The 27,420-nt window shown below is 40.0% G+C and overlaps 1 protein-coding gene across 3 annotated transcripts in view; it reads right to left on the reverse strand.

Annotated features, from left to right (window-relative positions):
- Positions 1–22: 22 nt before the first annotated feature.
- Positions 23–27,420, reverse strand: part of usp33 (ubiquitin specific peptidase 33) — a 29,115-nt gene continuing 1,717 nt past the window's right edge. For 2 of the 3 annotated variants that reach the window (XM_082512338.1, XM_082512339.1), the window contains exons 2-24: positions 21,081–21,179; positions 20,886–20,939; positions 20,715–20,777; positions 15,765–15,914; positions 15,480–15,588; positions 12,183–12,252; positions 10,619–10,732; positions 9,083–9,161; positions 7,513–7,957; positions 7,260–7,400; positions 6,956–7,071; positions 6,504–6,676; positions 6,310–6,380; positions 6,183–6,216; positions 6,037–6,082; positions 5,744–5,924; positions 5,457–5,583; positions 5,111–5,280; positions 3,160–3,241; positions 2,936–3,044; positions 2,186–2,288; positions 1,414–1,482; positions 23–1,224 (exon numbers count right to left, since the gene is read on the reverse strand). In XM_082512338.1, coding sequence (XP_082368464.1) covers positions 1,067–1,224; positions 1,414–1,482; positions 2,186–2,288; positions 2,936–3,044; positions 3,160–3,241; positions 5,111–5,280; positions 5,457–5,583; positions 5,744–5,924; positions 6,037–6,082; positions 6,183–6,216; positions 6,310–6,380; positions 6,504–6,676; positions 6,956–7,071; positions 7,260–7,400; positions 7,513–7,957; positions 9,083–9,161; positions 10,619–10,732; positions 12,183–12,252; positions 15,480–15,588; positions 15,765–15,914; positions 20,715–20,777; positions 20,886–20,939; positions 21,081–21,164 — 2,748 coding nt within the window. In that variant the 5' untranslated portion in view covers positions 21,165–21,179 and the 3' untranslated portion in view covers positions 23–1,066. The remainder of the gene's footprint in view (positions 1,225–1,413; positions 1,483–2,185; positions 2,289–2,935; positions 3,045–3,159; positions 3,242–5,110; positions 5,281–5,456; positions 5,584–5,743; positions 5,925–6,036; positions 6,083–6,182; positions 6,217–6,309; positions 6,381–6,503; positions 6,677–6,955; positions 7,072–7,259; positions 7,401–7,512; positions 7,958–9,082; positions 9,162–10,618; positions 10,733–12,182; positions 12,253–15,479; positions 15,589–15,764; positions 15,915–20,714; positions 20,778–20,885; positions 20,940–21,080; positions 21,180–27,420) is intronic. The other variant, XM_082512340.1, reaches the window with a different exon arrangement.

Below are 27,420 nucleotides of genomic sequence, written 5' to 3' on the forward strand. Positions count from 1 at the left end.
AGAGTGGGCACAGCATTCAACATGTTTTCATCAAGTTTTAATAGTGTCAGCCAGCAAAAATCTGAATAGATCTTACTCATATGCAAAAACTTAGAGTACAGCATTTTGTTGACTCCCTAATCAGCCAACACATTTAAGCAACACTATGCCCATACACAAAAATAATGCCTTTAATTAATCAGATTGCTCATTATGTTGCTGATTACATTACTACAATGTGCTTTCTGCAGCTGTACAGTTTTAGTGAAGACAGATCTGGATTTGCGTGCACATATCATGAGCAGCTTTGCATTTACATGCACTTACATGTGATGTTCCACTAGGATTTTAATGTTTGGAGCATGCATTCTTAAAAAGTCTGCCTGCCACGTTTCCACAAAAAGAAAAAAAAAAAAGATAATAATAATCTATTGACATCATGTTAAATCACTCCCTTCTGTTATAAATAACCAAGTGCTGAGTCTTGACCAACATACTATTAGTACTGGTACATTCAAATACAAACCAGACATCTGTGTGAGCATGCCAATTTGTACTTCTACAGAACAGTGCAAAACACAAAATTCATTCCTGAGACTAGTCAGCAATTAGTCCCTTCATAGCCCAAGTGTCACATTTTGCTTTCCTTGTCATTTAGTGAATAATACAACAGGAAATAAAAAATATGTGGTATATCTACAGCAAGATGCATTGTGATTCATCAGTATCGGCAACACAAGACACATGGACATAGAACATGTGCTCATTTGGTCAAAGAAGAAAAAAAACAAAACAATATGGCATTCAGTGGAATTTCTTTTAGCTGCACATATTTTAAATGCTTGGTTCTGAAAACCTGAAACATGAGTACTACAGTGCTAATAGAAATTTAAGAGCTTTTTATACAGATTTGTACAACATGACGACCCTTTTCAGTTAATTCCCTCTGTCAAAGGCTGTCACGCAGGAGTAAAGATGAGGTCCTTTGCTTGGATGCTTTTGAAACAAAAAAGTCAAGTGCAAAATAAAAGGCTTTCCGTTTCTTAAACGTTTTCGATGTTGTTGTGGTGTATTGTCAAGTTCTCAATTAAACGGAGCGAGTCTCCACCTCGATCTTCTCCTCTGATTGCGACGACTCTACTTCCTGGTGGCTGATGTTCGGTCGAACCGTCAGCAGCGGACCACCGCCGTAGATGGAGTGGAGGAAGTTCCACGTTTCCTCAGAGATCTGTCCTGAATCTGCTCCTGTAGGGTCGGTGCAATCACAAATGTATACATCGTAAACGTCAGCAACAGGAAAAACAGCTCTACAGTCCACAGCATCTCTGCAAGACTTGTTTGATGCTTTTTAAAAACCCATATTAAAATATTCAGACATACATTTCCTACTAAAACAGAAGAAACAGAATTACAACTTAAAAACGTTGCTTGTACCTTGTTTGAGTGTTAAATGGCCGTTCTTGTTTACTGTTATCTTTGAATTGTCGATAGGTCCCGGTGGGTCTGGAAAAAGACGAAGAAAAGAAAATTAGTTGTGAAATTACATACATCAGTAACAGAGTTATATTCTCATATCCTAACTGTATCAAAGAGCAATGATGTTAAAATGTCAAATGCTTTTGTCACACTACAAAAAAGCAATATCTGCTCCCCATTCGCTACAGAGAGAAGACAAATATTAGAGGAGCAGAAGTCAAGACAAAGAAAAAAAAAAAGACATTTGCAGGCGTGCCAGATGCAAGCTGTTATAAATAGATGTGACAATACAAAGTAGGGGAAGCAAAGAGAAAAAAAAAATATGAGGACAAGTGGAACACCAATGAAATGCATTTTGACGCCTCATTTTGCTGGAGCAGGATAGAAACCCGACTCGGGGGACTAAAGCGAATTCTTTGAAGAAAAAAATCAAAAGAAGGAACGGGGACTCCACAGTTTCTTTTGAAAATGAGCTGTTTGTAAAAACCTGAGAATTTGGATTTTCTATAGGAAAAAAAAAAGAAAAAAAATCTATTAGCCTTTTTTTTCCCCCCATATCGACATATATATGTCGATGAAAACATATAGACTCGCAGTTTGTTCCAGAAACTCTGTCTCTCCATAGTAAATCGCATGGAAAACATTTAACCTTTTTAATCAGACATTTAAACAGGACTAGGGGGGTGGAGTAGGGTGGGGGAATGGAAAGGCAAGACCTCTGTCCAATTACCATTGTCTTTTCCTTTGACAAAGCCCTCCCACTCACGAAACCACTGCATGCTGATGCAGTATATGACCACTGGAGACTCCTCCTCCTGGAACGCCTTGTTCAGCTACAGAGGGAGCAGAAGGAGCCAGAGAAAGGGAGAGAGGAAGTGGGGGTGGAGTGAGAGGTAGAGACAAGAGGGAGGACGCAAAGGGGTGGGGAGGGGAAAGAGGAGGGGTAAGTGGGATGGGATAGGGGACAAAAAAAGGAAAAAAGTAAGGATGAAAGGATTGAGAGGAAATGGAAAACCAAATCAATTCTCTCTGCTAGTTACTCCAATTAGAAGACAGTCTTAAAACCACACTGCACCAGTTTCATCTCTCTTGGAAAAAGAACAAAAAAATGACACATTTCTTGTTCTTCCTTTTTAGCTCTGTCTTACACTTACACGCACGCACGCACGCACGCACACACACACACACCTATTCTGAGCAGGCAATAACAGCTGCATCTGTCCCAATGCATTAATGATAAGGCTTTCATCTGGCTTGCACCTCTCATCTCCTGCTGGGGTGAACAGCATCAACACATGCAGCCTATCAACTGGTTAAATAGACTGAAGAAAAAGGGGCCTATACACACCTATGAGTCCTGGCTGCACTGACACACCGTGCATTAAAACACACACATACACAAACCAGTTTTGAAACTATCTAAATAAAGCCGCTGCTTGGACGGCTTTTCAGGGGAGGTGAGGAGTGGGTGGGTGCTTACCCTGACAAACATGTCCAGCTCTTGCTTACGCCTTTTCTCCAGTTTTTCTATCTCAGTCTGGCACGTGTGGCAGACATACAGGTGGTTGACAGCCGGTCCCCCTCCGTACCTGCGGGAAACAGTACATACAAACTCACACGTTACTTCAGCCAAAGGAATCGCTGGATCTGAAGATGCTTAAAGCCTCCAGCCAGTCTGAAAGCAGCCGTGTCGACTTCGTGTACCTGCTGTAAAGGTGATCCCACACGTTCTGCGGCAGCATCACTACCAGGTCATCGATGAATGTCGCTTTGTTGGGCGGCACACCTGATGAAACGCAGTGAAACAGCAGTCAGACGCTTGCAGTGTAACATTTTATTTTACATGAAATGCAACAGCTCGCATGGTTACAGATCAGTGCTGAGCTTAAACAGGGCAAGAAGCTCAACTCTGCACAATTCTGTCAAATTCACTGCTCAAACTGTGCTACCAATATCATTAAATATTCTTCAGTTTCTCCTTTTTTCAGACCCCCAGAGCTTGTTATTAAAACTCCTTCCCAAACTGCATGTCTAAACTCCCCGCAGGGTGCGAGACTATGAAAAAGATAATTTTTTAGATCTCCACAGAAAGTTGTTTATTTTGCTCCAATTTTTGGCTTTTTCTTGAAAAACACTTCAGATGTATTTATTACAGCCTGTGAAAACCCACTGTTTAATGTCAATTATAGCTCCAGATGGAACTTTGATTTATTGTATAAATTAGGGACTAAAAGAGTTTTTGAGCTTAAGATACTAAAAGTCAGGATACGGTGGCAACTCATTCCTAAATTTCCAGATTTTTAAATCACCTCTCTCTTTTGATCCAAATATTAAACACCAAATAGGTTGAATAAGCCCGTAAGCTTTATTATTTATTACACTTACAGGTTATAGGGTCTCATTTCCTTCTCCAAGCTAGGTTACACAAATAATTTATACAGCAAAGCTGACCTGGGTTAATTAAATGTTTGTTGACTTTTAGCAAGTCTTTTTAAAACAGCAAGATCAAGAAGGAAGTGGGAGTAGGACAAAATAACAACCCTTCCATGTTGCTGCATTAAAGCTCTTTGAATTCATTTGTCAGCTTAAGTTCATCTTGACATGTGAGAAAGATATGAGCAGCAGTTTCCCCTAGACTGAAAATCTACACTGCTGCTCCCCCAACCCTCTTGAATATTTCATTGGGCCTTGTCTTATTGATTTATAATAGGCAAAATTTAATTAAGAACCTCTAATCTTAATAGGCAAACAACAAGGCTTGCAGTAGGACCCTGCAGATACTGAAGAATGTGGGGGGGAAAAAAGTGAACGTGCAAAAAAGCACTGAAATTTTGATGCAACGTGAAAGCCGAGATAAGATAATGAACCAAATAATGAAAAGTGACGTGTGAACCCTAAATAAATCTAAAATGATCTTAATTACTCAGTGTACCAGGTAATTAAAGTCTTTAAATTCGCTTCTTTAATCTAAGATACTTTGACTAAAATGAACAATTCAAAGAAAAATTAGTGTTTTTTTTATGTCTGCACCAGCACCATTTTACAGCTGTTTATTTCAAAAAGTCCTCCTGGGAAAACATGCAGCCAGAGCTTCTTGATGGAGTCTTAGTGTGTTTTTCATGGCACACTTGAACAGGAAAGTGAAAATAAGCTGTGATGTTTTCGGCTTTGCACACAAAATAAAACAACTGGCTGCACTGCCACAAAGCAATCATGGTTTCACTGCACTGATATTATCTCTGCTTATGTACCTGACTAGCCAGTTATTATGTGCTTAGGTGCTGGTGACTACCAAGCAGGAGGGAGAAAGCTGTAAGTGCTTATTTACAGTGTGTAAACACATTCTCTGTTCTGCACAAATTATTTTCAGTTACGTCACTTCCATTCGCATGAACCCTTTTAGGACTTTTTTCCCCCCTTTCTCTGCTAAAAACAGAATGAAGGATCATCTTCACAGAGAGAAGAAACCCCTCCCCCTCTTCTGAAGTTGGAAATGCCGTTGTCAGAATCAGAAATCCAGAGTGAGAACAAAAGCCAAAGCTGTGTCAAAGTCAAAGCAAAACGTTTTGCACAAAGCATTTAGACACAGGGCGAGGAAAAGGACAATCTGACCTCCGAGTGGCTTCAGCAGGAAAACTGACATTTTCATACGCACCTCCATGCAAACACAGGAAGTCATCATTGGAAATGGGCCCTGGCTCGGCAAATGTCTTGAACTTGTTAAGCCACTGGCGGGAGACGTAGAACTGCAGAAGGCTGGGCTCCATCATGTTGAATAAGCCCGACACCCTCCTACGTTCTTTCACTGCATCCTCATTGCTCTTTCTGGGACAGAAACAGATCAAATATTAATCAGTATTTTAGATGAATAAGCAAAAGTACGATCCAATTTTTAATAGCTGAGCAGCGTAGTGAATTTTAAAATGCTACAGAGATAAATGAGAGCTTGTTTTTACATTTGTTCAGGTAGGAGTTATAGAAGTACAGTGTGCCAGGCTTACTTATAAAAGAGCACGTAAGCTTCAGCATTCTGGACACAGGCTTCAGACACCTCAGTCACACTTTGGTCGTCAAATTCATACCACAGATTGTTCACATCATTCCTGCAATAGGCTATGTAGTGGCCATCTGGGAGAAGACAGGGGGATGTGTTAGAGCAGCATTCACAAATCTATCAAGTAAGTGTGAATTTTATTTCCAGGGGAATGAATGCAGGACACTCGTATGTGCCAAATGGTGGCAGCTGCCCTGGTCTCATGCAGAAAAGGGAGTGACTGCGCCCACTCACTGCTGGCAGTGCCATGATGACAGATGACTGACAGCAGGTCGTAGCTGGTGGTCTGGGCGGAGCTGTCTTTGGCCAAGAAAGGCTGCAAGTCCAGACCCTCGAGGGGGAATGACACATGGGTGCTTATCTTGGTGGAGAACATCAGTTCGTGTCTGAAGCGCTTCAAGTGAATACACAGGATCTGAAGCAGGAGAATGAAAACATTTCTCATTTCAGAAGCTTGGCATTTGAAGACATATTGGATAAATATTTGGATTTCTTCATCATATAAATATCTAGAAATGTCAGTTTACCTCTGGCAAACTTTGCATTTTACAAAATTTGACTCCATTTCGTAATCTATGAGGGGGGAGGAAAAAAAAGATCAATGAGAGGAGCAGTCATTGCAGGTGCAGTCCATTTAGATCTCATTTTAGTTAATGTGCAATAAATTACTCACTTCTTGCATTTTTCACAACTGTACATGTTATCTCCTAAGGGAAAAAATTAAAAACACAAAACAATTATTGAGACATCATTCTTGATGTTTGTACTGGCACAACATGTTTTTCCACCCACCCGCTTACCCTTTAGCTCATCTCTGGCAAAGAAAGCTGCAAGGCAGTCTTGTAGTGTAACCACTGGACCCCAGAACCAACTAACAGGAGAAACAAACACAGAAGGAGGTGAATTTTAGACAAAAACAGAAAGCAGCTACTGAGTGGTGCCTGATGTAAAAAACAAATAAATAAAAAATACAGCATATGGGTTATAGACACACCTCTTGATGTACTCCATGACAAATGCTATCCACCCCTGTGGTGCATAAGCTTCCCCGCAGGAGCCAGCTTTTACCAGGGAGGTTTGGTGGGTGGATGAGTGGAGCTTGGCCAGGTCTTCCTTCCCTGGAATGGGCAACGAGATATCCTGGAAGTTCTCCAGGGTCACAGACACCTGATGGCCACAGAAGGTAGAAGTGTAATGGGGTTGTTGTTTTTTTTGCTTTTTCATTTGTTTGTGTTTTTTTTTTTTTTTAATAAGGATTTGTCAGGAGCTGTCACTTTGCAGAATTATCCTTAAGGCGAAAATGTCACTGTGATCACAGATCATCTTTCCTCCCATCATCAGAATGGCATTTTTTCTACCTACTCCTCTGTTGCGGCTCAACATCTCAGCATTTTCATTAACATTTCAATCGGATCTAACAACAAAAAGACAACCAAAAGCACTAACCCGATCACAGGTGAGGCACTGTACTGAGCTGACAATGGTCCCGTCGAACACGTCTGAGATAATGCTGCGATATTTCTTCTGGCGCTTGTTCTTTGGCGGGGAGAATGTGGTCACTGCTGTGAGAAAGCAGACAGAGGCAGAGAAATTTGAGAATACAATACAGCATGGCTCACACAAGAGTCAGCAAGGATAGTTTTGGGATACTGTTACCTTGCTAACCTCTTTATATTTACAGTTCTTATTCTGGGTACGACTCCCTCTCATAATGGAGATGAACTCGCTGGCACTAAACAAAGTTTAATACCTTTCTTGTGTGCCGGGTTCAGACTGGGCCAGCCAGAGGCTGCTTTGGGTGGACTGCTGGACATTTTGGGAATGTGCCCCTCCATGGGGACTGGACTTTGTGGTCTTGTAGTGTTTGGCATTTGGATATCTGGAAAGCAATCTGCAAGAAAAAAAAAAGACCAAGGTTTAGAGACTCTTAAGGTCATAAATTTAGCCGTGAATATCAAAAAGTCATCCCGTGAAATATGAGCCACTATTTCTCATGTGTTTACCTGACGCTCTGCCTTGAACCTTGATGGCTCCCTGGCTGCTGATAATAGGCGTGGTCTCTGTAGTGGTATCAACATCTTTGTCGATGTCCACTCCAGTGCTTCCACCCGTAATGCCATTAGTCCCGGAGCGATACAGGTCATTAATCATGTTCTTCTCCTTCTGCCACTCCCTATTGGCCTGAATCTCATCTTGCTCGGGAATCAGCATCTCTGCTTCGTTGGTGTCATCTATCAACGCATTCCCACCCTGCACTTCATTTTCGGCCCTCTCGCTGCTACCGCAGGACTCACATGACTGGAAGTCATTGTCTGACTGGCTATGGTTGTCCTCCTCGGGACTGTCGTCCATTGTGATGCTGTGAGACTGGTCGCAGGGCTCAGGTAGCTGCTCCTTCAGCTCTTCATGAAGCTGATCCATTAAGCAGCGCAGAAACTCCTGGGAATCCTACAGTGCAGTTAAACACAAAATATTAGCAGGGCAAGATATTTATTCTACTATCTTGGTCACCATAGCATGTGGAAATCAGAGCTCCTTATAACTCACCATTTATTCCTCCAATATATTACTGAGTTTGACAGGCAAAGTGAAGCACATCTTCTTCCAAATTACATAAAACAACCACTTCACCTCCGTGTTTATCCCAATTTTGATCACAACATCTGAAACCAAATGCTCATGAACGTGTAATCAAAGTTAATGAACCTCAGACATCCAATCTCCCTCTTCAAGCCAAATGAACTCTCCTCTCACAGGAGCTGGGGAATGTTAACTTCATTCAGAGCGATGTTTAATCCAAGTCTGTGCAGCCCAGCGTGGCGTGACAAATGAATACTCTTCAGCTAAAACCTCTGAACAAACAGTGGCCAGCCAAGAGGAAACAGGCCTCTTTTATCAATTCACCATTCAGGCTTATAAATCCCTTATTTACAGACACCAGCCAAAGACACAAAGTGCCTCAATTTAACTTCTCTGAAAAAACCTTTATGTCCATAATGCACAAAACTTTGCTTTCAAGTGCCAAATGGAATCAAATCAAGCAATTTACCTTTAGACCAGGTGTGTGTGTGTGTGTGTGTGTGTGTGTGTGTGTGTGTGTATGTTAGTGACTGAAAAGGCAGAGGATTCGGTTTAGCGGAGTGAGTGCTTTGAGCTGGAAAAAAAAATGTAATTTCTGTAAAGGAATAAGAATAGAGTGATACGGAGGGAAATAAGAGAGACTATAAGATCTGGGGCATCTTAATAATCTGGGGTCAGACTGATAATAACCCCAGCTCAGCACAAAAAAAACAAAATTATCAAAAAGAAAAAGATCAATAACAGGCCTATTACATTATTATAAAAGCATATGATCTTTCATCATATTTCAGACAGATATTATTATTTCGTACAACACAGTCGTCAAAGGTTTGCATCATATCACCTGCCGACTTTATGACAAATGAAAGACTCAAATACGCTGTTTGGCTCTAGAAAAAGGCTCAAAGTGTGACAAGTGTCCCCATGTTTTTGTTTTGTTTTTTGCATTAATGAAAACATTGCACATTCATTTCATCATCTGGGATGACCCACCTGCTGAGCGTATCCTCTAAACATGGGGTTTATGGCTTTGATCCCCTGGAACAAGTTGGTTGGGACCACATAGGAAGGTCTGCAATGTGAGAAAACACAGCCTGATTTAAAGATGTAATTTTTTTTGCACGGGTCACATGTAATGTTGAGTGTGAAATTAGAAACAGCAAAACTGCTCTCATGTGAAAGACTGTATATTAAAGATGGACACAATCAGCATGATTTTATCCACTGTTTTGCAAAGTATTTAAAGTTTGAAATTTTTTTGCTGTCACCATCTCAGCTTTGACAACAACAGAGGGCTGGATCCAACTGAATGGCTTCGTGTTGGGCCTATGAGTAATTTTGCAGAATATGACTGTGTGTTGTAGCAGTGTACTGCCACCAGGGGGGCAGTGTAAAAATAGATAAAAGAAACATTGCTGCTCAAAGTCATATTAAGCAAAGAACTTCTTTGTAGTGAAGTGAAACTGAGTGTAAAAACAACAAAATGTCTATCACAGCCAACACACTAATTTTGTTCCATCATTTTACTGCGTTTCCTGTTTAAGTGAATTTTTCAACCAGTCAGCAATCATCATCAACATCAGGCTGCATGCCATCATACCAAAATCCAGAAAGAACTGAGCCTAAAGTTGAGAGACACTGCGTGCTGATATGACAGTGGCTTGTCAATCACAAGCTAGGTCTGTCTAAAAGTGCTCCAAGCCTTTTTTGTCCATTTTGACTTAAATGAGGAGAATAATTGACAATACACATATCATATTGTCCCACACGCCATCAGACTGTTTAACTCCTCCCTGGAGGGGAGAGGGAGGGGAAACAGGAGGACAAAGGAGGGGGGAACAACTAAGCTGTAGTGCCTCTTCACCTCACTGTGCAATACCTTTTGTGCAATACTTTTGTAAATAGTCAACGGTGCAATAGACCTCAATACTTGAAATGTGCAATTCACTTGTATTTTTATTCCTATTTATCCCCTTCGTATATTTTATTTATATTGTCTCTGTATTATATATATATATATATATATATATATATATATATATATATATATATATATATATATAATATTCTGTAACTCTGTAACTTCTGTCGGTGCTGTGCTTTTTTGGAAATCGAATTTCCCAGAGGAACCCACCCGAGGGATTAATAAAGTTCTATCTAATCTAATATAATCTAATCATTTTGTATTCATTAAAACTCTAAATTTGTAAGAGACCATGAATTAATGGATCAATTGGGAAGTAAGGTCATTTTTCCACACATTTTTCTTAGTGCTGTAGTGAGATTAACGCTGACAGCACAAATTCTTTTATAATCACACACAGAAATTGCCCCTGCTGGCCACTGGAAATAATCCAGGACTTCCAGGTCTGAAAAGTGACCTGCATCCATCTTTTATATACATTATTTGCGTCATTTTCTAAACATCTTACTATTCGACTGGGGTGGTAATGAAAGCGACCCTGAATTCCAACTGTGGCATGGAGGCATGTTAATATTCATTCTTCAGTCATGTAAATAACCAAATACCTGTTCTTGTGCCACAGATCTGACACCAGCTTCTGGTAGCTTTTGCAGAGAGCGGGCTTCTTGTCCGTCCTCACCAGGCCACCACATTCTACAAAAAACTGTGTCAGGGGTGGGCTGCAGAAGGAGGGGGACAAAAAAAAGAAAGGATGAATATATCACATGCAGGAATAAACGAGCCTTTACCAAATACTGTCCTTCAGCAAAACAGTTTGTCATTGGTTGTCATTACTGAAGAGTGGAGTGAAGTGTGTAATTTGAAAAAACAGAATGTAACAATCAACTTTGACACAGGAAGAAAAACAGAGCAAAGAACAATACTGCATTATTATAATATGTAGCATTTGTAAAAAGCTTTTTTGATACCTTAGTATTATCATACTACTCAAGGTTAAATGTGTGTTTTCAATTAGACTCTAAGATTAAAAAATATTATAAAGAACAGAGATCCAGAGAGGTTTCATTCTGGCACATCTACATAATGTTGCCTTCACTTTATTTTTTTATTCATTTCATTTAAATTCATACTTGAGTCATTGAGTGATATCACAAATTCCCAGAGGTTTTGTCTCATGCGAGAAACCGCCTCACACAGCTGAGAGTTGAAGGACATCAGACTGGCTGAAAAGAGAAACAGCTGAGGGGATTTTACTTGACGAATACAGAATGGACGGGAATTTGCACGAAAGAGACAAACTACAGGATGAATAAGGCATGGAGTGTTCCCTTCCCTTGGCAAGAGAAAAGTCCTTAGACTTGCATAATGACCCGAAAGTAACTGAGGAACGCTACGCTCACACAAACAGACATCAAAGCGAAGTTTCAGGAAAAGGTCCCTCCTTCTGCAGCTGCGTGAGTCAGTTCTTCCTATTTTTGGAATGTGATTTAGATTGCAAATTTTGACCCACATCTTTTCCCATTTTTACTTACATCCAGACACAGCATCATCCATTTAATTTAAACATTTACTGGCCCGTGGGTAGATGGTATTAGAAAGAAAGAAGGGCTTTGCTTTGTTGTTCCATGAAAAATAAAAGCAATAAGACAGCCTCGAGGTTTGTTGCAGAGCTCTAAGTTAAGTGACCACCGCAAATAAGCCAAACATGAGCAGTGAATCACACAGATTGGCACTTCAATAAACAATAAAAGATGAGTCAGACTGGAAGAAAAACAATAAAAGAAAGAGGTAAAGAAAGAAAGAAAGAAATGGTGGGAAAGGAGCAAGAAACACATGAGGAGAAGCAACAGAAGACTTGTGGGGGGGTAGAAGAGTTGGTGTTCATCTGTAAGAGAAGACCCTACAGGGAACTCCAAAAGGCCATTTCTGTCATCTCAAATGGTGCACTGCAGCAATTTTCACTCACTCAAATGAGCACAGCCGCGGTTGTTTCTCACAGTCAATAAGAGGCAGTCAGATGGTGTATAAAACAGCAAATGGCTATTGAATAGGCGCGTTAACAGTGTGAGAAATGAGAGGAAAGTTAGACGAAGAAAAAGCTGTCTGCACAGGAACAGTGGGATAGACAGGTAGACGCAGGGACAGAAGGTGGATAAACAGCAGTCTCACCAGTTGGACAGGGCCTGGAGGGCAGCGTTCATGTAGCAGGTGTTGCCTATATTCTTCAGTCCTGTCAGGCCTGACGGAGACAGAGCACACCGGGGAAATTAAAGTAAGCCTTTCATCAACTCCTCGTAAATTTTAATGGCAGACAGAAAGTGTCTACAGTTTCACAAGACCCGTTTCATTTCTGAGATTAATACTTTACAGCAGGGGCAGGAAAAAGTGCCTGCCTAGTGTATTTTAGACACAGCTGCTGTGGCCTGTGGTCTCCACCCCATTACACAGCTCATATTAATGGATTTTATCGCTCCTACTACAATTCAAAGTCTTATTTCTGTTTGGGGTATAATAATAATGGTCTAAGTTCTAGAACTTCATTTGCCATAATGTTTTGGGGAATGCAAGTGAGAACCTATGTTTCTATTTATTCAGAGTCCAGCCTTCATGAGTTTTGTTGCACAGCCACTGCACAAACCACATTAAACAAGGTCCCAGCATGCACTTGTCTCTTTCACCTTGTGAAACCACGGCCACAGGTGATAAAATGTAGAACAGGGATGTGCTTCATTACTCAAATGTTGCACCTATAACAGCTGATTTCTGGAGTATATACACAACAACAACACTTTTGATAAACCCACCAAAAGAACGGATTTCCACTGTTACACACCAACATTCAACATGGAAGCTTCTGGGATGACAATCCCTCCCATCCACAGGGCACAAGGCAGTCAGTGAATGGTTTAATCAGTATGAAAATTATGTCTGATGGACAGTCACCAGAACTTGACCTAATTAAACACCTCAGGAATATGTGGGTCCAGTGCCTTCATCAAAACACCAAATGAGGGAACATGCTGTGCTGAATTGTGTCCATTCCTGCTGTAGCGGTCCAGAGATGCGTTTTCCTTTTATAAATATGTCGCCCACATATACGACCAGCCTGTTCTGCAGTGCACATTAGTTTTCAAAGCGTATTCACCATGCTTCCTAATCATATGATCTGCATGTGTGACAAAAATATCTGTGAAGCAGTGCCAGTGCCTGAGCTGCACCACATGAGGCGCAACATAACATATGTCATTTGGTGGAGCCTGTGTGCAAACATTACTTCCACAGTGACTTTGGTGGGACAGAGCTGACAGGAACCCACTGAGCTGCACTGCCGCTCATAGTCCTGCTTAGCAGCATTGTGCAGTTTACCACAGTTTTTGGCACTGCACGTCATCCTAATTTACCCTCATCTGCAGATTCATAGCTGCAAGTAAATCATTGTTAGTTGATTTTGTTTGTGTTTTAAATATATGTTTCAGATGACTAAGAGGGGGGGGGGGGGGGCTAGGCAACACATTAGCTGGCTTTTCTCAGCTCTAGTTATTTGAAGACTGTTTGGTGCATCAGAGCCGTTAAAAACACTCATCTTATTGCAAAAATTTACTTCTCTGTTTAATTACATTCATAACATTCGCTTTGAACTAAACCACCTGCTGATTACCGAGCTCTTGCATTTGAGGTGTTCATCTTTAATTTCGTCAAACTTGGATTAAAGAGGCGATAAAACACAATTCAATTTTTGTCACCCCACTGACTTCAAAAGTATTTGATTTTAATAATTAAAAAGGTGTCTAAGGCAGCAGAGCTTCGACTTTTAATTAGAAGATTTGAATATAAAAATGCTTCACTTACGGCCTTTAAGCCGTTTTCACTAATGAACACAGGACACTGTCCGCAGCTGAACTCTCTCTGCAGAAAACAGGCAGAGATGCCGTCTGACTGTTTTTCAGACACATGAAAACAGTCAAACGGCACAAATGACTTCTGCTCGCTCACTGTGCAGTTGCCTGCTTCCTTCAACTGAACATTGCACAGACTTCATACTGGGGAGCTGGAACGTTGACGCATGTTCAGTGTTTGATCTGAGCGTGCGGGACATGTACCTCTCATATCTACCTTTGTTGGTTAATATTGTGAGAAACTGATTGCAAGTTTGCCAGTTTGTTGAACTTATACTTCACATTTTTGCAAAGGTCTTGACTGATTTTATTTGATTATTGTGCCACACATAAAAGCAACAATGTCAGCTCAAACAGGCTACTGGACATCTTTAACCTTTACCTAGCAGAGTGTATTCATTTTTTTGATTTGAAATATATTTGTTACCATTAATTTGTCATCTCTAATAACCTCTTTATAGTTTTTAAAGGACTTGGCCCATTGGTGCAACAAGGACAATGGGTAGTTCATGTTATGTAAATGGGCAAAAGTATTGAACGACACTTGCTAGTCTTTGCATTCAGGTGTTTTTGGTCTGATTGTCACAGATGAATAAAAATCAAGCCCCTAGCCATGCCATGTGGTTAATGCCAAAGCTATCATTAATAAATTAGCCAGGAGTAAATCAAATAAACAAGTCTGATCTCTTGGCAAAGTATGCCACAAGAAAAAAACAAAAAACAAAAACAGTATAGTTGTTTGTTTCAGTGGACACGAGTTGTGCCGTTTTTTTGTTTTCTTGGTTTTTTAAACTAACGTTTTTTTCAATAGGAAGAATATTTTGTCTCTACAGCAGGTACAGTATGCCCATGCTTTTGTTCAGGCTTCTGCAAGGATGTATCACTAAGGCAACCAAGAAAACAGAGCTTTGAAACAAGTGTCAGCCTCTGTAATTTACCTCAAACCTTTTTCTGCCTTTTTTAGTGTGGAAATCTAAACACAACGCTTTTATATCCAGACTAGTAATTTTAATGGCTAAACTTGATAATGGTAATTAATAACATATTTTAAATTAGTACCATATCCAAAATAATAACAATCTGTTATGTGGATGACTTGAACATGGATCTCTGGACCAGATTATCCTAACTACCATAAAAGTCCAGCCGTCAAATGTGGACTTTTCTTTGGGCTTTCAAAAGAGGAAAAATGTCCATTTTGTGTACACAGTCAGAAATCAGGACATGTCAGCTGAAGCAAATTTAAAAATGGTCTTCATCGACCCGAAAACCAGGGTCAACAAACACAAATCAATAGATTACAGCACATGAATATTTCATGAACTGCTGTATGACTGTGTTAAAACAAAATCTGCTTAAACTGCTGCTTAAGCTGCAGTAAACACCACCTCTCGTGGCAGATGTTATGTTTTTTGGCCGTCTGCCACAATAAATGGATGTGTTTAATATAAAATCTAAACTAGCTGTGTTGATTTGAATACTTTAATTTGAAAATGATAGTATTCATTAATAAGATCTATCAGCTAACTCTTTGTGACACTGATGTGGTAATCACTTAAACACAGCTCACCTCTGGCACGTATGTCGTCTTCCTCTTCCATCTCCATGTCTATGTCTTCACAGCCACCATTAGAGGGCACTCTCAGGGAGGTAGGACTCCCAGGGGCCTTGTTGCCATCCTGTAACAGACACACATAAACCTTATAATAAAAGATCTTGTCTAGGAAATAAATAACTACAGTTTAATTGTTACTGGTGGAATTCCTCATTCGTGAATATGTAAACCAGCCTGTTCTACAAGTAAACCGTATCTTCAAGCTGTGAGATAACAATAGAAAGGAAGCCTGGCTCATACCTGACCCACGTTCTGCGGCAAGGGGAGGGGTTTGCTGTTGCTGTGGGGTGAGTGAGGACCTAGTTTACGCTCCAGGAAAACTTCCTTGCCACAAGCGTAGCACCACACACGAAGCGTGGTCAGGTTCACCGTGAGGTTGTGTCTCGTGTCCTATCCAAAGAAATAAATTCTATTAAGACACGTGTCAGAGCTCAAAAACAAAGTTTAACAAGAACACTGTGTTAACAGGAGCAGCTGACACACACGCCCCTGCTTCATAATCTTCAGCGCAATCTAACAACCAGCATCTTGTAAAATGGGTGGTGCTGCTTTTATATATAAAAACTAAACGTCTCTCCTGGCAGCTGGACTAAAGTTATTCTGGGAACAGTCCAACTAAATCATGGGGTGAATAAACTCATGACTTTTCTTCTCAAATTAAATTAATTTGAAAGAGAGTTTGCTTATTTAGCACAATTTCAAATCCACCTAACTTCATAGAACATTAGTGCAGAACTAGTTTGAGTATATTATCCAAATTATTTTGTTCCAGGTATAATTTGTAGATCCTCCCTAAGCACGCTAATAAACTGATACTTTCATAGCACCTTTCTACTTAATTCAAGCACTCAAAGCATTTCCATACTACAAGTTTCATTCAACCGATCACAACAAACAATGATACATCACTTTTATCTATGTCTAAGTGCTTTTTAGTTAAACATTCACACTCCAATGGATGCACTGGGATTCAGTATGTCAAAGCATACGTTAACACATGGAATGGAGGAGCCGGGGATCAATCAAGGTCGTCCACTAAACCTTTTCTTTTGGTAGATGACCCACTCATCTACCAATCATACATTTACTGCTCTGAAAATAAGGATAGGATACAATCACTGAATGTCTGTGTTTCTGTTCAACATGTGGCTTGCAGAACAGGCAGATTATAGATTGTAGCTTTATTGAACCATCAAAACAACATGAGCAGGTGACAGAAGTAATTTGTCACAGGAAACAAAAGGCAATACAATAATATTTTTTCTTATTTTTTCAAATCCCTTCAAAGACCTGTTTCAAGTTAAACCTGGATTTTAGGCTAGGGTAAGAGTCTGGCAATTAGTTGTGATGGTTAGATTTCAGGGCAAGACACTTAGGAATAAATTAATATCAATGAATGTACCCCTCCATCTACACAGAGATGGTAACAGGGAAACAAACCATCTCAAACTGGGCGCAGCACTTACACTGGTCCATAGTAATACACCACCCAAATTTGAAGTAGAAACAAACAAAAAAGGATAGACTTCAGAGTATTTTAACCACAGTCAGACTAAACTGGATGTCTCAAGTCAAAGGTGGAGATCAAGGCAGAGCGAAGGCTAAAGGGGAAACGTGGCCCAGTTCTGCTGACCCACTGCTGTTGGGCGGGTTGACACGAGACCGAATAAGAGCAGCAGCACACACTGTATTATTCATCGGGCCTACATTAGCCTTCCCACAGCGGTGCAGAGCAGAGCTGGCAGAGGTGACACACTAGACTGAGCACAGCCTCGAAACACCACAATTTAAAACATTTATAAAGGGAAGCATGCCAGGTGGGGCATTCATAACAAACTGAATTCACAGAGCTTTACAGCATGTTTTACCAGCATATATAATATTTAACTGTTTAAAACAAATTCAGCTCCTTGTTAATTATGATATTGCGTGAGAAAAGGGAATAATGCAGTAAAACCTGTCCCATCACAACAACTCATGCCTCATTCTCAAGCTATTTTCAAACTAAAACTAAAAACACATTCGTGGTGTTGTGGCAGCGTTGGCCGCAATAAAACATCTGCTTTACCCTGTGATCGTCATAAGGAGGTGGTTGGATCTAGTTTTGTGTGTCAAATAATAAAAAAAAAAAACAAAAAACATTTGACTGTCAAGTCTCCTTCCTAAGCCTCTTCTGTCTTTAAGAGTGAAATAACTGAGTGCTAGGAAATGCAAGAGGCTACCATTCTTCTTCTTGTGATCCAATCAGGAACTACACTTTCAGAGTACCGGCAGCTTGAAAGTAACTGGAAAGTAGAGCAGGGCGATATGGCCAAAAATATTTATCATGATATATATTTGAAAATTTGCAATAACGATATAACCGACGATATAATTGATGCGAGACAAAATACAACTCCACAACATTACTAGCGCAAAAAGACCTTCCATTTATTTTCACTTAAGAAGCTGGTTTTTATGTACATTAAAGCTTTATAAAAATGTAACAGTGCAAATGCAAATTCCTTGCTGAAAGTTTAACCAAAAGGCATTTCCAGTAGAAATGGGCTGACATATCCTGAGCATAACCATGTATAATATCCACTGAAGTTAAAAAGAGGTGCTTTGCAACATTAAACTGCAGTGTGCAGTACGTATTTTTCGGACCATAAGGTGCACAGGATTATAAGGCACATTAAGCGAAACAAAGCAGTCAGATAAATCAAACTTTATTAAACTCATTCTTCTTGCTTCCTCCACTTCTGTACCATTGATTCATTAATGTTGAATTCTCTGGCAGCTGCTCTATTCCCATGTTGTTGCAGTATATTAATGACTAACCTCGTATTGTGGATGGATTATCTCAGTTGTTCTCCTGACTGAAGTTTGGTCCGTTTACAGCATCCTGCCATGCGATTGCATTTGTCTCTAACCATGAAGAACCTTCACGTTAACTTTTATAAGTGGAAAAGTGTTAGTGTTCGTCCTCCAGCTTCACTGTTTATGTTATGCTAACATAGCTGTGTCGCTAGCGATCACGTAGCACATCATTATATACCAGCTAGCCCAACTTCAGTAACCCTACAAACGTCACTGCTGTTTAGTTTCCTGTCTTCATTTATGTTGGAAGTGATAGCAGAGCTGTACGTTTGATTTTTTTCAGAAATCTCTCAGTCAGAACATGCAATATCATGCTTAGGTAACTAGCGAAACTAGCGAGCTAACTTCCGCTAGCTTCCTGCTAACTTCTAACTCCGTTAAATGTAATAACTTTTGTTTTCATGGATGCCTGGAAGTTAAACTTTATAGTTACACCTGGTAAAGCAGCAATGCTGATCGTTTTATTAAAGATGAAAGAATTTAGACAGTTTTTAACTCTAAGTGATGCTGCAGTGTTGTTTGACCTGAAGATACGGAGTTTAGGACCCAGATTACTCCCAGATTTAAGAGCATCTTAGTCCGACAAATACGACAATAACAACGGCCGCTTGCATGTTCTGCAAAAAATGTGCTTTGTCGTGTATCTGACGGACAAACACCAAACCAGTTCCACATCACTGAAGTTGCACCATTTTTACAAACCAATTCTGGTTCATCTGTTTCACTCAACAATCGGCCATGTGCGTATGAAAACAAAGGCACTGCGCATGCGCGTTTTACTCCCATTCTATCGCGATATTTCATTTTCCTATCGTTGCCTAACATTATACCGGTATTACCGTGAACGGTATAATATGGCCCAGCCCTACTGGAAAGCTTAAAATAATTTTCTTGAAATATGCAGGAGTTTACTTTAAACATCCATTTTTAAATGTATAGTGGAGTTTGAAATACAAACAAAAGCAAATACCTATTTAAAGCTAGACAGTGTGGTATTCATAGGAATAACTGAGTATCCTCCACTTTGAGAGACGGTGATAACTGGAATTAAAAGTGCAAAATTAAGAAGATGAGAAAGCAAGAAATGAAAGATTTTTGTTTCCCTTCCTCTTGTCACTGCTTTTGCTGGGGGGATATTTTAAATCATGTGACTGTAACTGAATGTGAGATGATACAGCAGTGCCAGAGGGATTTAATAACACAGTATGAGCGAACAAGTCCACTGAGTCATCAGTCAGTCATTATCTTCCTGATGTATGTACTGAAGCATCACATGCACCTCAGCACTGGTAGCAGGTAACGACCTTAGACCACCTTTTACAGAAATTCAGCAGAATAGTTTGATTTCAGTGCTTAAAACCTGAAATTTTTTTATTTTTAAGCTGTTTATCTGCCTGCTAATGTGCCAAATAATAAAAATGTACAGATATTGAGTTTTGGTCAGCTCTGTGATCTATAGCTTGACAAAAACATAAAAACAAAAACATTATCCCCCTTTACTACTGTGTCACATACAATCTGGCAGTAGTCTCCATCACTGCGTAGTCAAGAGATTAAAATGGTTCTGTCCCCTCAGGGCTTCTGGAGCACTAATTAAGCATGGTCCCTATTCTTGAAAGATTTAGATGGCTTCAACTGGAAAGAAAGGCGAGCACCGCAGACAAATGTCCCAGATAGAGGATCCATATTAAATTCATGAGCGATATCATTTAAAAAATGGCCAGCTAATATTAAATTTCTCCACCAGTACCCTCTGTATCCAATATCCCTCTTACAGCCTTTTCCAGATACAGACTTAACAACGGATATAGTAACAGCCAGAGCAAATTACATGTTTGCCCCTTTAGTCCTCCTGTCCCCACATGGCCCTAGCGTGCTGGAGGAAAAGCTTTAGTCAACAGTGAGAGCACCAGAGGGTGGATGAGCTGCAGGAGGGGTAGTTACTGTAGCCATGGAACCGACAGTAATAGTGAGTCTCCTGCACTTCCCAGAGGAAAGGAGATTAATAATGGATGATCCACTGCTGAAACTGAACTGGATGTATGGAGATGTGGCCAGACAGAGTTGGCTTGATGGTTTTTGAGAGCACGTGCACTTCAAAAGCTAAAAAGATGCACACTTGGGCTCTTTGACGAAGAAAAAACAATAAAAAATAAAAGTGGTGCTGGAGGTGCTTTTATTGCAAGTCATGACTCCTGGGACCTGGTATTCCTGAACTACCATCTGTTCCTCATCTGCTTCTCCTTTGGTTGCATGTAATTTCGATTAAGTTGCATGTAATTTCAAATCCTGATACAATGGAAACGCACTGGAAAGTCTGAGATGTCTCACCTGTGAGTGAACAGTGCTGTGGTCAGCATGAGATTCTCCACAACCCACGTAGGGGCATCCATTCTACGGAGAAAATTAAACAGGGGATGCAGAAAAATGAAAATGCAGTCTAATGCGGATACTTTTTCACCAAGCAAGAGCAGCATTTTCCAGCAGCAAACATCGTCTTACCTCCAAACAGGCCCATAAATTTGGTCCACCAACTTTACAGTCTTGGCACTGGCCCTAGAAAAATGTAACACCCAGGTCAGGGTTATTTCATTTAAGGTGAGAAAGTACCAAGACAATAAAACCAGGCTTGTCATGCAGTCTTTGTTATGCTGCATAGCACTTTTAATACAACAGAGGGTGGAGAGTGTCACTCACATGAGATTTTTGAATAAGTTCTTCCTTGGTGATCTCACCCACGCAGTCCAGGTGGGGGCAGTCACAGCTGGACACCGGTGGCATTGCTCACCCACTGGTCTGAGGATGTGAAAGAGAAAGAAAAACAAACCAACAACATTTAGTCCATGACTTGCAATTTGAGTTGAGTGACTCCGAGTTAAAACAACAACAAAAAAAACAAAACAAAAGAAGAACAATACAATGGAGGGTTTCTTGTCTTAAAACTGCGCTTCTCAACCGTGTAATTGATAGCTGACAGTGTAACAGAGGATATATTTAAAAGAACAACTCTGATGACAAGCAAGACAGTCAGGCTTCGAGTAACCTGACTCATCGCCTCACAAGATAAATTTTTTCCATGGCTGCATGACTGGCAAATCCCCTTATTATCAGCCACTGACATGCCAAGCAGTGGATCATGACACAGTTGTCCAGCTCATGTCGAACAAGCAGTCGCATCATAAATGACTTTAATAATGACAAGGCAGACTGCTGAGATTTATGAATGAGTTAAGACCAAGCATCAACACCCAGGGCTGAAAAATAAACCTACTCTGGAAGTGGAAAACAATGCCACTCCTCTTGAATAGCACAGACGCCATGAAAAGACAGCCAGCTTCCAGCGTGAAACATGAAGCCAGTGGTAAACAGTAAAACAAACTGGTATGCATCTAATGCTATTCTACTTTCTGAGCCACAGTCACACATATTTATATTGTGGTTTTATTCTATGGCTTTAAGAGGTTTTGTTCTGACAAGTTGGATCCATGTAGCGGTGCTGTCTTTTGTGGCCAGCAGGGGGCGACTCGCCTAGCTGCCAAAAGACTTCTGAAAATAAAATAAAAAAGAGAACACCCCTAGGCTCCCTTCCTCTACGACTTCTGTGAACACTTTCCTGATGACTTCACAGACTTAGTCGCCAGTTTCAGGTTATACTGAATAAAACATGTAGTTATTTTAAGGCGGTTATTCTAAAAGCCAGAAACAATTATCTAGGGTATATTATTGCCAAGAACCTTTGAGTGTCTGCTGTGCCTCAGTTTTACAGCAGGATCTATCACTGGTTTGTCCCATCTGATTTCAAAACACCATAATGGAGAGTACAAAAACGTGTCTCATCCATCTGTATACTGGATTTAGGGGCAAAGGTTTAAACACCCACATGTAGCTGCTTCACCTCCACTAATTAAAGTCACTGAACTCAACCTCTCACTGTGTTTGCTGATGGTGCCTTTTTTAATGGAGTTATCTGAGAAATAAACAAACACTGCTGTGTGATACAGACTGTCCAGAAAGCCTTTGCTTCAGCTGTGCTAAGTGAAATTATCATATTTTGTATGGATGTCACTTAGCATCAATTAGCAGATGCACCTGGTCATACAGCTCAAGCTAATCAAGCTTGCTTGCAAAGAAATGTCTACTGAGAAATACGCTTTGTAGAAGGGAATAAAAAAGGGTCACATTTTCACCGACAGCAACACTGAAATGAATGACACATGTCCGACTTGCATGCCTGAAAATCGTGGATTGACAATAAACACACTAAAATGAAAGTGAAAGTCACTCCAATGATCCCAGGCACAGGCTTTAGATCACACTCCATTACCATTAGTGATGATGGTCAAATGGACAAATTGACTGTGCTGCAGTCAGTTGATTGAGAGTCAGAGACGTTGACAGATTAAAGAGAAAACAACAACAAAAAACACCAAGATGTACTAATTAGCTGTGGCTACAAGCCTATTTCCTGCTCTGTCTGATGGATGTATACGACATCATGCACCTGAGACTTCTCATCAGTTTTCATTAGAGCTTATTGATAATTTAAGGTTTTCCCTGCAAATGAAAATGCTGGCATTCACCAAAGAGGTTTTGCCCAGCACCAAAGGAAAATCACCAGCAAAAACAACAGGAAAATATATAGACTTCTGCTATCTGGGGTAACGTAGCCTCTTTGTTTTAACTATAAGCAAATCAATAGTGCTTACATAGCTGATTTTGAACCAGAGGATAAACCCTTACTCATTCACAGACAATTCTGGATCCCATCTGCAACCATAACAGGTTATAATGATTGATTATTCAGCTTAGGCAATTCAAGTTTCAGTAATATAATATACATAAGATGTATCCAGCAGTGCACCATGCTGCCAAAGTCTGCCAATAAATGACAAAAGCTCTTCCAAACTTCATCAAACACATTCTTGCACGTGCTGAAAAATTATGATGCAATTATCATTTTAGTACAAATGAAGAGCAAAATCTCTGTACTTCCACTTTTCCGTGTGAAAAGAGGAAGCTCAACAAAGACATGAATCCCGTGCAGCGGGATGCTGAGAAACCGCTGGAACTTTCCATTATCGGGCTCCTCATCAAGGACGCAGTCGAATCCCCTACCCCGAAGAAACAAAACAGAAAAAAAAAGGCTCACACACTGACACAGATGGCCTTTAGGGGAGCAGGGGACGTGCCGATAAAAATGACAAGGGACGCTGGTGGCTCGGGGTCTGCCTATCCAGAGTGCTGTGTTTAAAGAAGCATTTCATCATAAAGCAAACGGCTGAGTGTGAGTGTTTGCCGGAATCATATTTCTCTTAAGTCACATATTACTCCATCAAACACTGGGCAACAACTGTAAGATATTAACACATCATATTTTATAAAAGGGGAAAATAGAAAAGGCTGCAAATGAACAGGTGAAGGTCACTCCAAAATTTCAGGGACATTTTGGAGTGATCTTCTTGCTGCCTTTGGTTCAAATCCAGCTCTTCACAGCAGACAAAGTTTCTCTCAGAACAGATGGCTTGCTTTAAAGTAGCTTCTTTAGCTTATTTGACATCTTGTTAGCCTGTGTTAACTCCTCCTGATAGTTTTTCCTCCTTATCTTTAAGTGGTTTTGCACAGTTTTGTCCACACCAGAACGTGATCAGTTTTACCTCCTCGCTGTCCTCCTCTCTATTAATTAAAAAAAATTTGATGTGTACTTTCTTTAAATTTACACTTTTATATTTCGTTTGTGCGCAGCTATATAAATAGTCACTGTTGTGGGCAAAGGAACTTGCAAAGAATAGTCACTGTTGTGGGGTTTTGTGAGCACAAAACCCCACAACAGGTTCTGGGTACCATCACTGGACGGAACAGAAGCATTAAAGAAACAGAAAACATTATTACACAGTCACACATTACACAAGTGATAACACTTTGCTGTGTTTTTCAGGAGGCACAAAAGCCAGTAATTTCACTTTTATCTGTTGTGTCCGATATGGACGACAACAGCCACTAAAAGGCTTAAAATAATAACTGCTTCTTTTTTTTTTTTAAACTGAAAATACCTCTTTAGTCTTAAAACTTGTGTCCCAGATCAATGATAGCATCATTCACCACAAAGCTCCAAAATGCAGTCGCTGGCACAGATTACAGCAGTCACATGTACTTACAGGGTGACTGAGAGTGCTTTATAAAAATATGAATGTTTTCCTTTTTATCCAGCATTGGATTTTTGTTTTCAGTTTCACTTCATTTTATTGATATACTCATGGTGTGCTTACATCTTATTTGCCTTTACTTTATGATATTTTCTCCTTTAAAACATTCTACATAGCTTATCTTTTTTTAATTACTATTCTTCTTCTTTAGTACACTGATTTCTGTCTTATCAGTCATCTCTTATGCACTTACAACTAACCATCACAAAAGGTGCTATATAAATAAAGACTTACTGATTGATGACAGCAGATTCACTCAGCAGATTTAAACCACATTAATGATGAAATGACTCATACAGAGTGCCACAGCATACACAATGTCTTTAAACCTATGATATACCGCTTTGGCTTGCCAACAAGCACAGAAGACACCTGTTAAGTGCAAACGTATCAGTAAAAAAAACAAAGAAATACACACAGGATATAGCTCCATCTATTTTAGTGCAAAGAGGAAGATGTGCATCCTCAAAACAGAGGGATGTACTACAAAGTGAGAATAATGGGTTAGTGAGGTATGTTGAGCTTAAAATCCGAACTTCCAGTGTCACAACTTCTTTTTACCTTCCTAGATCACCACTGTGACTATTGCTGCTCAAATAACCTGGTCTGGAACAGGTTAGCTTCAGAGTTTACTTTAAAATATGTGTAATTATGCACCACATTTTCACTGATTCTCTTCAACACAACCAACAGCTCCATGGCTCTGGGCCAATAAAGTGATTGCTCTACCATATCTTATTGTTCATGATAACGCCAGTAAAAATGTTTATGAGATTTAAAAACCTCATAGCAATAAATCATTGCTGTAGCAACACCATGTGTTTATGTTCCCTGGAGCATGCAACAAGACAATACCGCACGAGCACACAAGGTACATGTCAGCCTTCAGTGTTTTAGTAAAAAGGTACTTCAACAACTTCCAAAAAAGCACACTACTCTGGAAAATATGCAAGAAAAGTGTTCCCACCGCGGGTGAAAACAACAAATTTGTTTCACCACTCGAGGCAAAAACACAGTTGAGTACAATCAGGCTACAAAGGAGGAGATGCTAGCAGCTGGAGATGTGTTACCCAAAGGTACACAAATGTCTCCACCAAGTGCCGCTGGAGCACTCGCTGGTTTGAATCTGCATGACAGGAATTGCAAATGATAAGTGGAATTACTGATGCAGTTACATGCTGGAAAAGCGGGGCTTTAAGCAGCTGGTTGAAAGCTCAACTCAGGACACGAGATTCCAGTTGGAAAATATTTTTTAATTTACAAGCTTAGATTACTTTAGCCATTCTAAAACGTACGTGTTAAGAAGTTATTTAATACTTTTACTTAACTTTGTCACAGGAAAATCTCCCTAGGTTAGTATTGCGCTTACATTTGATTTATGCTGCATAATGGTGTGTCACTATTACTGCACTATAATGCCACTGACACTTTGTTTCAATAGATTTGCACTTTGAATAACAAACTGTGTCATCAATGACAGTAACTCATTAGAAAAGAGGGATAGAAAATGCTCTTCATTCGCTTACACTTATAAATGCTGCTGCCTGCGAGCATCAATAAAACGTTGCCCAGCATTTTTTCCTTGTATCATCAAAATTATTGTTATGTTATTGTTGTTTCTTGGAAGTTGACCTATATCACCTTCTTCCCTAGTTTCCACTGATTAATTTCCCTCTGAAGAAACCTTGCTAAAATGAACTCTTTTTAATGACTTGTTTATTTCTTACAGTCAGTATTTTTCCATTAAAACACCAGTAAAAGTCCTTTGTAGAACAGCCTGTCTAAATGAGAAGAGCCAGCTGTTCACCTGCCACGCCAGAACTACCTTCTCTGCTATAAATTAATCATCTAAATTATTAATCTATTAATCATTCTATATTCCGGGGGGAGGGGGGGGGGGTGTTACATTGTCCAAGGATGATATTGATCCTTTACTGGGGGAATTTGTTCTATTTACATGTAACCTATTCAGTCACAGCTTACTTACACTATCAAATGAAGGCCTGCAGTAAAGTTCATTTTTCTCCCAATCTCCTCCAAAGTTTGTTTAACACAGACAAAAACACTTTGTCACCAAAAATATTCCATTTCACTTTGATCAGTCTAAGGGATTTCTACCTCTCCATCATTAAGCTGTGGTACAGAGTCAGGCGTAAACACAACGGGTTAGTTTTAATGTTTCTACAGATCCAGTTTAAAATTTCAGAGCTCAAATGTGTAGCAGTCACGTTTTTTTAATAACTGTTGCACTGAAAGTGCACTGAGTGACAAAATAAATGACTTTCTGCAGTAATACTCTCAGCTTATTTGCAGAAAAGTCGTCTTTTTTTCATATCCTTTATAGACTTTTATCAGGAATTCCTCTGACCGAAGCAGGAGGCACTCAATCGCAGTCAAGTGAGCGTACACAGAGCCTGAAGCAGAAAACCAAGTTTAAGAGAGAAAGCTGATCATTGTGATTCCCTCCCTCTTTGATTGTTTCTTCTTTTGTTTTTTTCCATTGTACAGCCCACAGACAACAACAACAGTATGAGGGGGGGGGAAGAAACCTCAGAAGTACACACAGGACATAGCTCCATCTCATCAGTCGGTGTTTGTGGTTAATGACATGAAGCCAACTTTGTGTTTTGTTCCAAGTGCTGTTTGCACTAATATTACTCTTGGATGCAGATGAAAAAAAGATGCACATGTAAATGCATCATTACAAGCCAGGCCGGATCATCCAATAGCCATTCTGGGCACAAAATCACGGGTCGACAATGCTTGAGTTACTATCCAGGTAGCACATAAATGTTTTCTCTTCAATTTGAAGTCTTCTCGTTTCTAATCACCCA

This window comes from Aulonocara stuartgranti, assembly GCF_965226115.1.
Source record: "Aulonocara stuartgranti genome assembly, chromosome: 18".
Taxonomy (NCBI): domain Eukaryota; kingdom Metazoa; phylum Chordata; class Actinopteri; order Cichliformes; family Cichlidae; genus Aulonocara; species Aulonocara stuartgranti.